The 13,720-nt window shown below is 39.6% G+C and overlaps 1 protein-coding gene across 10 annotated transcripts in view; it reads left to right on the top strand.

Annotated features, from left to right (window-relative positions):
• Btrc (beta-transducin repeat containing E3 ubiquitin protein ligase) overlaps positions 1–13,720 on the top strand; it is a 164,006-nt gene that overhangs the window by 38,632 nt on the left and 111,654 nt on the right. For 5 of the 10 annotated variants that reach the window (XM_051199616.1, XM_051199621.1, XM_051199618.1 and 2 more), the window contains exon 2: positions 2,377–2,418. The exons of the other annotated variants lie outside the window; for them this stretch is intronic. In XM_051199616.1, the coding sequence (XP_051055573.1) occupies positions 2,377–2,418 (42 nt within the window). The remainder of the gene's footprint in view (positions 1–2,376; positions 2,419–13,720) is intronic. 10 annotated transcript variants of the gene reach the window in all.

Here is a 13,720-nt window from a genome sequence, read left to right as displayed (position 1 = left end):
GGCTATATAGTGAGTTCCAAGCCAACCTGGGATATATGAGACCCTATCCAGAAGAAGAAAAAAGTTTTGTGTACAGGAATACACGTGTACCACAACGACTATAATAAGAACAGGTGAATTTATGGCCACATTAAGGTAGCAACTTTTTGGTTTTTTTTTTTTTTTTTTTTTTTTTTTTTGAGACAGGGTTTCTCTGTAGCTTTGGAAGCTGTCCTGGAACTAGCTCTTGTAGATCAGGGTGGTCTCAAACTCACAGAGATCTGCCTGCCTCTGCCTCCCGAGGGCTGTGCCACCACAGCCGGCAAGGTAGCAACATTTTAGTATCAATTTGTGTAGCATTGTTTTTTCTTTAATTTCCTTCCTTCCTTCCTTCCTTCCTTCCTTCCTTCCTTCCTTCCTTCCTTCCTTCCTTCCTTCCTTTCTTTCTTGTAGCCTATACTGGCCTTGAATATGCAGTAATCCTTTCCCTTCCCAAAATGCTCTAGTCAGGTGTGCCCCACCCAGTGTGTCTAGTGATTTCTAAATGTTTATAAATGTTTAGATGTGGGGCCTGGCCAGGTGTGGGAATGCATGCCCTTAATACCAGCACTGCTGAAGAAGATGCAGGTGGTCTCTGTGAGTTCAAGGCCAACTTGGTCAACGTAGCAAGTTACAGGATAGCCAGAACAACATAATAGACCATTTGAAAGAACAAACAGATGTGGAGGCTGGGGAGGTGGCTCAGAGCACTGGCTGCTCCTCCAGAGGACCTGGACTTAGTTCCCAGCACCCACATGGCTGCTCACAACCATCTGTAACTCTAGTTCCAGGGGATCCAATGCCCTCTCCTACCCTACTTGCACACAAAGCACTCATCTGATACACATACACACATTTTTAAAAGTCGCACTCGTAGAACACTTTTAAAATGTTGAATTGTGGCTAAACTCTTAAATGTCTTGTTTTTAACTAAATAACAAGCTCTTTGAAACCGTGTCTTTATCAGTTGCTTTTGGTTTCAAATGCCAAGTTGCCTAATTCCCCTTTTAAATGAGGATGGGCAACTCTTTTAAAGGATATCGAGATAGTTCATGGAACTAAAGGGAAGATGTACAGTCAGGCCCCAAGACAGTGAATTTTCCATAGCTAGGATAGATCTCACTTCGGCATGGTTTATAGTTCTTCCTGATTGTTGTTGGATTTTGTCAGTATTTTGTTGAGGATGTTGCTTGTATGCTCATAAAGTATATTTGTTTGTAATCATTGTTCTGTTGCTATTGAGTTCATTCAACGAGTTTTAAACTTAAACTTATTTTCAATTCTAACATTTCCATTTGCTTCTTTATTGTTTCTTTGCTACTACTGTTTATTTCAAGAGTGTTTACCCTTAGTTACTGGAACATTTTCATTCTAGCCATATAAAAGTTTTCCAGCATCTCTATCATTTTGACTTTGGCTGACAGAAACTGAATTTTTTGCCTTTTTAGTATGCAAATTTGTGTTGTCATTGGCACTTTTTTTTAATTTGGTTTTTAGGGACAGAGTTTCTCTGTGTAGTTCTGGCTGTCCTGGAATTCACTCTCTGCATCAGACTGGCCTCGAACTCAAGAGATTCCCTTGCCTCTGCCTCCCAAGTGCTGGGATTAAAGACATGCGCCTCCAATGCCCAGCTGTCATTGGTACTTTTGATATTATAAGGCTCTGTATTTTATTGTAATCTCATTAAACATGGTTATATTTTCTGATGACCATAGTGGTGCACACTTGTAATCTCAGTGCTTAGGGGAGGCTATGGCAAGAGGGCTGTGAATTTGTGGGTTGCCATCTTACTCTAACTTCAAGAAAACCTCTGCAAGCAGCATTGAGATTTCCCCTGTGCATGATCCTTCGAGGCCAACCTGGGATCTGGTTGGTGGTCTGTATTATATTTCAGTTCTGGGAGTCTTTAGCTTGCTTGTTTGAGTTATATCCACCTGTATTCTACTGGGATGGACACTCAAGTGTTTCTGGCATCTTGCCCACAGTCCAAGTATCAGTACTGGTTTCTTAGGGCTACTTCAGTCCTGTATCTGTAAAGGCAGGCCTGAAAATGGTAATGGGTCTGGGAGTAAATGACAAAGAATGGGGGGCAGGGGTTATTTGGGGAGTGGGGAAGTAGTGAGACTTGCCTCTCCCTTCTGGTCAAAGGAGAAGGCCTCTTTATTTCAGAGTTTTGGGTTCCTGTGGGTTACTGTTTCCTAGGTGACCTTTATCATGGGATTGCTTAGAGATAATGCAGAAAAATTAAAGAGAAACGTGAGGTTTTCCATTCTCTCAGGATACCCTACAGAACTTGAGCTAGAATTAGGCTGTTTCTGGAGCCCTGTACCTACACTGATGCTCACTTTTGGGTTTCAGGCTGCAGTTCCGGCTGGTGGATATTGGAGGAATAATAAAAAGGTAAATTCATTGTTGGTTCAGTACTATACTATGTTCCCCACCCACTTGCTCTTATTTACTTTTCAGAGACCTCCAATAGCTGCCCCATGTGTTTTGGCCATTTGTGTTAGCTGAATTCAGTGGGAAATACAGGAGACATGTGCTCACCATGTCATGCATGGAACTAGGACTTTCTTTAGTCTCCTCATTGGCAATTATGCTGGTCAGCAGTACATTCTGCAGCTTCAGTCTTGTTAAACTAAAACCATGCTCCACCATGAGATCTGTCATGGTAACAAGAGTACTTAAAAAGAGTGTGTACTGTACCTGATGGCTGTAGTGCCTAAAGTTAAGTCATTAGATCAGGTTCATTTACTGCATTCTTTACTTCCTTGTGCTAATTTGTTTCAAGTACCTGAAGAATATGTATTAAAAAATCTCAAACTGGTTACAGAATTGTATGTTCTCCCTCCCTCCCTCCTTTTCTTTTTTGCATGATACTGATTTCTGGGCTTCATATATGGTAAATAAGTGTTTTTCCATTGAGTTATAGCCCCTATTTTGCTTATCATTTGGAAGTTCTGTTAGGGATACTGAAATACTTTTAGTTTGAAGCAGTTTCAAAGATGTTAAAAAAAAAAAAAAAGCAATTCACATTTTAAAAATGTATTTTGATCCAAAATACTTAATCACTTCAGCTTGCATTCAGTGTAAAGTTATTGGTGATCTGTTTTACTTTTACAAAAACTTCAGTGGGTGTTTAAACAATTGTGTTTAGAATATACACCTTCAGCCAAGTGCACGGTAGCCACAGGTGACTAGTGTTTTGTATTGAGTGAGTGCACCCAGGTGTGCACGCGCGCGCGCGCACACACACACACACACACACACACGCATATACACACACCTCTAAGTGTAGATACTGACATGATTAAGTTTAAACCATCCATTTTGTACTTGTCTCATCTGCATCTGTTTGTAAACTTGCCTTTGGATTAGTTATTTTTTGATATTTTGTTTCTTCTGTTGGCACAGCAGGAATTTTTTTTTAAATGGTTCCTTTAGTTGTTAAATATACTTTTTTTTTTTTTTTTTTTAAATAGATGAGGTTTTGCTATATAGGCCAGGGTAGCTTTCTATTCTGCCTCAGCTTCCTGAGTATGTGAGTGAGTCATAGGTGTCCACTTCCATATCATGTAATGTGCATTTGAAATGTTAATCAAGTAGTTAAAATTATGCATCCACAATCTCTAATCCCAGAATATTTCCATTATGCATGTAAAACTTACTATCTGTTATACAGCTTCTATTTCCCTTCAGCAATTGCCAGTCTATATTCTGTCTATAAATGTTTTTGTTCTGGATATTTCATTTTTTGTTTCTGGCTTGTTTTACTGGCTTATTTTTGGGGTTCATCCATGTTACATTATGTTTCAGTTTGCTTTTTAGCTACATAATGTTTTATTTAACATAGTACAATTTTTTTATTCATTCAATCACTGATAAATAGTTGGGCCATTTGCACCTTTTTGACTTTTTGACATATTGCTATGAACATATGTGTACATGTATTTGATTGAGTGCTTATTTTCAATTTTTTAATTATATGTCTATATTTATATGTATATGGGTAAGCAGAGTTACTAGGATGGTCATGTGGTAATTCTACATTCTAAAATTTGTCAAACTTTCCCCACAGTTTCTGTACTGTTTTCTGTCTCCACCAGCAACAAGCTAAGGGTTTCTGTTTTTCCTCCGTCCTTGCTATCATTAGCTTCTGTCCTGGGATTGTTTTGTACTTTGTGACACTAAGGCTCCAGCACATCTGAGTGTCTTGGCAAACCCTCTTCTGAAGTATCTGGTTGACTCCAGTGTTTTTTTTAATTGCCATCCTTCTTGGGTGTGAACTGTATGTTCTGATTTTCATTTTCCTAATGTTGACAAATCTTTTCATCTGTTTGTTGTCATTTGCATATTCATATAGAACTGTGCTTCTCAACCTTCCTAATGCTGCAGCCCTTTAATACAATTATGTTATATTGTGGTGACCCCCAACCATAAAATTATTTCCATTGCTACTGTTTGAAATATGGGATATGCAAGACATCTGGTATGTGATCCTGTGAAAGGGTCATTTGACTCCCAGTGGGGTTGTGATGTACAGGTTGAGAAGTACTGTAGAGAAATTCTGCAGGGGGTTTCTGTTTTGCTCTTTCCCCTATTTTAAAATTGGGTTACTTGGCTTTTATTGTTGTTGTTTTTGTTGTTATATAAGTTATCAAGTATATGGACTCAGGCAGTCCTCCTGTCTCAGCATCCAGAGTGAGAGCGTGCTCTAAGAACTCTGTTGTTTTACTTTTACCTCCTCCTCCTCTTTTATGTTTTATTTTTGCACTGGGGATTGAACTCAGAGTTTTATACATACAAGACAAGCTTTTCATTTTGCTATATCTCTAGTACAAAAGTTATCTGTGTATGTGCTACATGCACATGTGTGCACGCGTAGAGTCTAGAGGTCAGCCTCAGGTGTCACTTCTCAAGAGCCATTCACCTAATTCTTTGTGACAAGATCTCTCATTGGTTAGCTGGGAGCATGTCACAGGCTGGCTGGCCAGTGAGTCCCAGGGCTCTGCCGGTCTTCAGCCCTGGTATGTTATAATCAGACATCACCATGTTTGGCTTTTCACATGGGTGTTGAGGATCAAGCTCAGGACTTCATGTTTGTACAAACACTTTACTTGACGCGGGTACTGAGGTATCGGACTCCTGAAAAATTCTTTATAAATTCTTGGTAACAGAACCTTATTAAATACTTACTTTGTTAATTGTTTGCAAAACAACATGTTCCTCAATTTGCCATTATCTCCTTAAAAAAACTTCTTTTCACACTTGGTATTTCTATTTCCTACTTTGTATTTTTTTTTTTTTGTCATATTTTACTTCTATGTGTGTTATAAACATTGCAATTCATTAGTTTTGCCTAAATTGCTTATTTTACATGTATGCATGTTTTGTGTATGTTTTACACATGGATGCATCCACATTCGTGTGTGTGTGTGTGTGTGTGTGTGCGCGTGTGCGTGCTCGTGCTTGCATGCATGCATGCATGCGTGTCCACGTGCAGATGACAGTGTCAGGTGCCTTCCTCTGTTTTCTGCATCTTAATTATTTTCTTCTGTAATACTATTATTTTCTTTCCCTCCATCTGTCCCTCCCTCTCTTTCAAGATTTCAAGATGGTCTGTCTGTCTTAGAACCCTGTGTAGACCATCATGCTGCCCCCAAACTCATGGAGATCTGCCTGCTTCTGCCAATGAACTGCTGGCATGGACCACCATGCCCAGCTGCTTGTATTATTATTATTACTATTTAATTTTTAATTTTTTTTCTTCAAGACAAGGTTTCTCTGTGGAACTCTGGCTGTCCTGGAACTGACTCTGTAGTAGACCACATTGGCCTTGAACTCAAAGAGATCCCAGTGGCTCTGCCTTCCAAGTGCTGGGATTAATGGCTTGTGCCACCACCACTAGGCTTTTTATATTAAGTTGTGTGTGTGTGCATTTATGCACCTCAATTTTAATAATTTATTTAGCTAGTTATTAGTTATGTGCACGGGTGTTTTGTACATTTGTATACCACATCCACCCCCGATGACAGCAGATGCCATAAGTCAGTGTTGTATCCTCTGGGTCTAGAGTTACAGACAATTGGAATGCATGTGGGTGTTGGGAATTGAACCCAGGTCCTCTGGAAGAGCTCTTATCTGGGATGCCACTTCTCCAGCCTCCACCTGTGTGCCTGTATGGTTTTTGTTTTTCTGTTTGTTTGTTTTAAGATAGTATCTCTTACTGACCTTGGAGCACACGATTTTGGCTAGGCTGCCCAGCCTGCAAGCCCATGGGATCATATATTTCTCCCCACCTTCTGCCTTCCCCCCAGTGCCAGGGTTCCAAGTGAGTCCCACCATACTTGGCTTTTATGTAGGAGCTGGGATTCTGAATCAGGTCCTCAGGCTTGCATAGCAAACCTTTTACATACTAAGCCATTTCTCCAGCCCCAAGCTTCTTATTTTTTAAAGAAGTTTTTGGATGAGAATGTTTTAAAGCATGTAGTGGCATATTTATATTTCTGGCACTTTATATATATTTTTAAAAATCTATTTGGAAGTAATCTTTTCCACAGTATTTTCTACTTGTTTTTCCCCTCTCACCACCAGGTTTTCTCTGTGGAAGACCAGTTATACTCACGTATATTACACTTGATAGTCTTCTCAGGTGCATTAGTGGTTTATGTTCATATATGTCTATGTGAGGGTGTCAGTCCTCAGGAACTACTGGAGTTGCAGACAGTTGTGAGCTGCCATATGGTGCTGGGAATTGAACCTGGGTCCTCTGGAAGAACAGCCAGTGCTCTTATCACTGAGTTGTCTCTCCAGCCTGTGTTTTGTTTGTTTTGTTTTTGTTTTTTTAGTCTGTTCCTCTTGGTGCATCATTCGATGTATTGCTTTTTTCATATTTTTTATTTTCACCTTTTTTCTACAATGTTTAATCTATAGGAAAAATCCTATCTTGTGAAATTACCTTTTCAGATACTGTATTCTTCTTTTGGAAACTCTCATTTTGTATTGGTCTTGCTGTGTTCCAGACTATTCTTAGCCTCCTGGCTGCTGGGATTGCTGCTTTGTGCCAGTGTATCCACCGTAAATTTAGTTTCAGACACTGAATGTTAGATTATTGAACGTCTGTATTTTTTCTTTTTAAAAGGAAATTGTTGAGCCCAGCTGGGCAGTGGTGGCACACGTCTTTAAATTCCTCTCTGGTGAGGCAGAGGCAGGCAGATCTCTGAATTGGAGGACAACCTGATCTCCAGCATGAGTTCCAGGACAGACAGAGTTACCCTGTCAAAAGAGAGCGGGGAGGGAGGGAGGGAAACAACAATTGTTGAGCTTATTTTGCCAGGTTTTGCAGATCAACTTCATACTGTTTTCATGGATTCTTAAAATTTACTAGAATAGATTTCAAGTGGCCTTTATTCTGGTAGAGTTTATCAGTAGAAATGACTTGGATGTCTGGGGCTGTTTTTTTGTTTGTTTGTTTTGGTATCTTAGGTTTTTGAGGGTCTCATTTAGGTTTCTGCAGTCTGGCTGGTTGTGGTGCTTACAGCTCTGTCATGGTCATTTGCCTTGTCTTGCAGAGTTTTTCCATGTGCAAAAAAAGAGCTTCATACTCAAGAACAGACTGAGTTATCTAAAGGCTTTTCCTTCAGGTCACACACTCCTTAATTTTAATCTAATCTCTTTATCCTCTATAAATTTGCTTTGATGGAAAGTACCCCGCACCCCCTGTAGAAGATTAGTACAGTTTTATGGGCCACCTCATTCACCTGTCATTGTGCATTATCTTAAAATATATGCCTCACATACCGAACCCAGTTTTCTTGGCTATGGTGGTTGACACCATGGTAAAAGTTGTCATTTACTTAAGAGTTTCTATCTATTTACACATAGTAGCCACGTGAGATGACTCTTAACTGTAATTACAGCATTTGTCTTACATAGTGAGCTCTAGGGCAGCCTGGGTTACATAGTAAGACACTGTCTCAACAAAACAGAAAAATCTCAAAGCAAAAAATAAATTTAAATATGTTTTATAAGTTCTCATTTTGCACAGCTCTAATTACAGAGATTTCATTCACCACAATTTAGTTAAGTAATTCCAGCTCTCTCAATAGCATGTTTGAATTTCAGTTCGCATGGTATGTTATCTATAACTACACAGTATGTAGATGTCTTTTGCCAATTCTCCAGTCCATGGTAACTGTCAGAAAGATATGTTATGGTCAGTCATGTCTTCGAAATCTGCTAGTGATCAGTGGCTGCTCACCTGTTATTAAGTTTATGCACAAAGTATTTGGTTGTGTTGGTCTCTTCCCACTGTGACATTTTGTAAATGCTGATAATTAACATTGAAAATTGGAAAATAAATATAAAACAGAGTAACAAAAATAGTAACTGAAGTTTGAAAGGTAGAGATAGTAAAGAAGAAATGCAGACAATAATGATATCACAGTTTGTATGATATCATACCAAAGTGTCTAGATGTGTGGCCGCAGAAAGTTAGGGAAAGTGAATTTTATTAACCTAAATGCAAAAAATGATCATGACGTTTGAATAGATGAAGATGTCACTGAGAAAACATTCTCACTTTAAAGGAAAACCTTTCATATTATAAGTTCTCATGTAATACTGGTCAGGGTAGCACATGCCTTTAATCCCATCATTTGGGAGGCAGATCTTTATAAATCAGGACCAACCTGGCCTACATAGTGTATTTATGCCAGCCAGAGCCACAAAACAAACAAACAAACAAACAAACAAGTAAGTAGAATTTCTTATTTAGGTATTTCACAACACAGGATAAATCTGATTTTAGAACAGCAGTTATGAAGGCATAGAAAAAGTGATTGCCGTGTATGGAAATCTTTCTTTTTTCTTGTTGTATTTTGTCTTTGTTTTTCAAGACAGAATTTTCTCTGTATAGCTTTGGCTATCCTGGAACTTGCTATGTAGGCCAAGCTGGCCTTAAACTTAGAGATCCACCTGCCTCTGCCTCCCAAGTTCTGGAATTAAAGGTGTGCATCACCACTGCCTGGCTGTTTATGTAAGTTATATTTAGGGGGGGGAAAGAGTGTGTACATGGAAATAAAAGGACAAGTTTTGGAAGTCAGTTCTCTCTCTCCTCAGATTAGCAGGCTTAATGGCAGGCACCTTTACTTGTTGAGCCATTTCACTAGGCCCTTAATTATTTTCAAGTCTTCATTAGCTCCTGTATTTCAAAAGTGCCAATCCTTACATTGCGATTGTGCTATCCCTTGGCTTAGATTCAGGCCTCTTCCTAAAACTTGCTCACATCTGTCTCTTTTCAGATATACACAGTTTTTCTCCATTTTGTTTTTTCTTCATTTTGTTATAATTGGTCAATTAAAGTGATTTGTATTTAACATAAAGAACATGTTTTCATACATAGTCATTGTGAAGTATTTGCCACAATCAAGCTTACTAACATGCCCATAACATTAATAGGATATATTTAGTATCTTTGATTTTTGGATTAGCAAGTCTGGGCACAGATGACCTGGGTTCTCTGCTTCAAGGGCTCTCACAGGGACCAAAGTGTTGGTCAGGGCTGTTGTCTATTTGAAGTCTTGATTGAGGAAGACTGACTTCCAAGCTTTCAAGGTAGTTGGCAGAATTCTTTTTTCAAGAACGGTTGAACAGAGCCTCAATTCTTATCTGGTTGTTGGCTGAAGGCCATCCTTCATTCCTTGCCACGTGGACCTCTTCAGCATGACTGCTTGCTTTGTTGAATCATGTAAGCCAAGGTGTTTTTTTTTTTTTTTTTTAAAGCAAAATGGCAGTTAACTTTATGTAAACTAATCATGGATAATGACATCTGATTACCTTTGCCAAACTCCTTTAGAAGTGAGGTTTTAGGACCTACCCATACAAGGGAATGGGGTTAAACAAGGACATGGATATCAGGGGGTAGAAGCCATCAGGGAAGCACGTTAAAGTTTGCTTGCCACAATTATAATCTGTTAACACCATTTAATTTGATGTTCAGATTGTTATATGTTTACCCTGTTTAATTTTATATATATATTATATTAAATTATTGAAAGAGCTTATGTAAGTTCTAACTATTCCAGAACTCAATTCCGTAGACAACACTGACCTTGAACTCATAGAGATCCTCCTGCCTCTCTGCCTTCTGAGTGCTAGGATTAAAGGCTTGCTACAACAGCTCAGCGGTATATATCATTTTTAAAAGCATTTTAACCAAATGTGACTGCATTTACACACACACACACACACACTCATTACAAGGGTGTGGGGGGGGGTTGTATGAACCAGGATAGGCTCATGCCAAGGAATATGTATGGAGGTCAGAGGACAACCTCGGGTATTGGACACATCATCTACCTGTTTTAAGACAGGCTCTCTTTCTATGTTTGCAGTTGGGTGTGCCAGGCCAGCTGGCCAACAACCTTTGGGGATTCTCCTGTCTCTGCCTTCTGTCTTGCTTTTGAGCACTGGGATTGCAGACCATGGGCTATCATGTCCAGCTTTTCTTGGGTGCTGTGAGCTCAGGTCTTTATATGCTTACCTACTTGCTATTTTTCTAGCTCCTGTTAAAGGTTTTTACTCAAGCTTTCATGCCATCTCTTTCTACTCATATACTAGAGATTTACTTTCCCATCCTACTCAAGATTTCAAACTGCTCTCCCAACTAGAGTCAGTGTCCATTTCTGCTATTTCTAGTTTCTCAAAAAACATGTGTGGTTTTTTTTTTGTATTATTTATGTTTGTGTATGTGTGTGAATATGTGTCTGCATGTTTGTGCCCGTGGACACCAGAAGAATCTTTGGTCCCTTGGAACTGGAGATGTAGATGGTTGTGAGCCACCTTGTGGGTGCTGGGTAGTGAACCCAGGTCCTCAGTAAGAGCAGAAAGTGTTCTTGTATTAGTTCAGGTTCTCTAGAAAAACAGAACTTAGGAAATGTATATAAAATCATATTATGGGATTTATTAGAATGACTTATAGGCTGTGGTTCAGCTAGTCCAGCAATGGCTGTCTACCAGCAGAAGGTCCAAGAATCCAGTAGTTGTTAAGTCCATGGGGCTGAATGACTCAGCTGGCCTTCAGTGTGCTGGGATCCTGAGGGAGTGAATGGACTTGCCAGGGAGAGCAAGCTCCTTCCGAGTCCTTCATAGTGGTGGCAGCAGAAGGTGTGTCTTCCTACCTCAGAGATCCAAGTTAGAAATGGGTCTTCAAATGATTTAATTAGGAAAGAAATCCCCCCTAGATACGGGGTATGGGGGTTACCTTGATCCTGCCTCAACAAAATGATGGGGGAGACTTGGTAGACTTCCTGGAGGAGACCTTACCCTCTCTAAGGAGCAGAAGAAAGGTGGGGTGAGGGGGGAAGTGGGGGGGGAAGGGGGGAGAGGAGGGAGGGGAACTGGAATTGGAATGTAAAAGATATATATTCAAATACAGGGATCTGAAAGGACAAAGAGCTTTTGATTTAGGTTTATGACACCTAAGGACATGGGTTTTGCAGAGCATCTCAGTGAATGAATGTTACTTGCTAATAGACATGTTTACTAATTGTGGAAATCTATTTTCCTGAAAAGTAGGTTATTCATTGTAATGCTGGGGGAAGAGGCAAGTTAATAGTCTATTGTTTGAATAATTTTTTAAAGTGTTCATGAAGCCAAAAAAGAAAACAAACAAACAAATGCCTGACCTACATCCAAAAAAAGGAACGAGAAAAGCCCCTCACAGGTGTGCCCAGTCATCTGAGTTTTAGTTAATTCCGGGTGGTCAAGTTGACAGCCAAGAGAACCATCATATTTCTTACTCTCTGAGCCATCATCTCTCTAGCCTGTCATTCAGGTTTTAAATACTGGAGTTATTTCTGATGTGTCCCCCTTCTTTTCTTATAATTTGTCATTGAGTCTTCCCTCCCCGCCCTTTCATGCCCGTTAGTTTGATGATTACAACAGTTGTATGAGTGGGCCTTACTTCTTTAGTGTCTGTAGGTCCTAGACCCCTAAAGTATCATTGGCTCCCTATTTCTTAATATATTATGCAGTACTGTGCGTGACTTCTAAAATGCCTCCCCTGCTTTCTTTTTGAAACAAGTTCTTAACTCAGGCTAACCTACTTCAAATTTATGGCATTGAAGTGCCATTTTTTTCCAGTTTTTTTTTTTTTAATTTCATTTTTCATTCCAACCACAGTTTTCCCTCCTACCCCATCACCAGTCCCCTTTACCTTCCCCCTTCAGCTCATCCCCCTACCCACTTCTCTCAAAGGGAAAGGGCTCCTGTGGGGCATCAACAAAGCCTGGCACATTGAGGTAGGACCACGCCCCCTCCCCTCTGCATTAAGGCTGAGCATTATAGGGAATGGGCTCCAACAAGCTAGCTCATGCAACAGGGATAGATATAGGTCCTGCTTCCAGGGGCCCCTCAAATAGTCCAAGCTTCACAACTGTCTCCCACAATGCAGAGGGCCTAGTTACCTCCCATGGAGGCTCCACAGTATTCATGAGTTCCCACGAGCTTGGTTCAGCTGTCTCTGTAGATTTTTCCATCATGATCTTAACCTACCTTGTTCATACATTTTCTCCTCCCTCACATTTTTTGAACATTTACTGTGGCCAGAGTAAATTTTTTTTTATTATTTATAAAAGAAGGAAGTTTAGTTAGGGATTATGGTTTCAGAGGGTTAGAGTCCATGATTATGGAGCCTAGGCAGCAGGGGACAGGCAGCTAGGGCAGCAGTTGGTAGCTTACATCTTGCACTGCAAGTAAGAGGCAGAGAGCATATTAAGAGATTTAAAGACATAAATCATATCCCCGAGGAATAATCTAGGAGAGGAGGCAAGTATGTGACTAACTTACAGTGATATTGCTGCAATAGAACTAAAGACTATGTCTGAACTTTTTAAAAGTAATTTACTCATTTTAATGTCATGTGCATTCATGTTTGCCAGAATGTATGTCTGTGTTAAGGTGTCAAATCCCCTGAAATTGGAGTTACTGTTAGGAGCTGCCATCTGGGTACTGAGCCATCTCTCTAGCCCCCATGTCTGAACTTTTCTAAATATTGAAAAAACAAAACATCCGCAGCTCCTACTGTCTAACACAACCAAGTGTTACTTTTATGCTTTTCTTTCGTGTGTGTGTGTGTGTGTGTGTGTGTGTGTGTGTGTGGTTACTGTTTATGTTTATCTCCATTAAAATAGAGTATAATTAGGATGTAGCTTAGAATGTTTGCTTATCGTATAAAGGCTGTGGTTTTTGTTCCCAGCACTGTGCTCACACTTCGAGTACATGTATGCCAAGGGGGGAATTAAATGGAGTGTAGGTTACATGAAAATAGGTGTTTGATGAACCTATGAGAGACAGACACTGAGGCCTCATTTCTGCCGTTGCCATTTAGTCACTATGTCTCTGAACTCCTTTACTTTCCTCTAAAAATGGCAATACTAACAACTCTTTAAATGAAGTCATTAAAGGAAGCACAATTTTTTAGTAAACAATGTCTGATAAACTTTAGGTCTCTCTTTATATATACCTATATCTACTCTGATCATGAGGAATAAGTATTTGATTGGTGGATGAATTTATTGTTGTTGTGGACTCTAGTTCATACTGTCTTCCCAGAACATTTTGAAATTGAATTGGCATTTTTGGAAGTCTGTTGTTAATCATAGTGCATTTTGCAAATTTTATAACCCTTATTTAACTTTTC

The sequence above is a fragment of the Phodopus roborovskii genome, unplaced genomic scaffold (assembly GCF_943737965.1).
Source record: "Phodopus roborovskii unplaced genomic scaffold, PHOROB, whole genome shotgun sequence".
NCBI classification, from domain to species: domain Eukaryota; kingdom Metazoa; phylum Chordata; class Mammalia; order Rodentia; family Cricetidae; genus Phodopus; species Phodopus roborovskii.
This window is presented reverse-complemented; position numbering and strand designations above follow the sequence as displayed.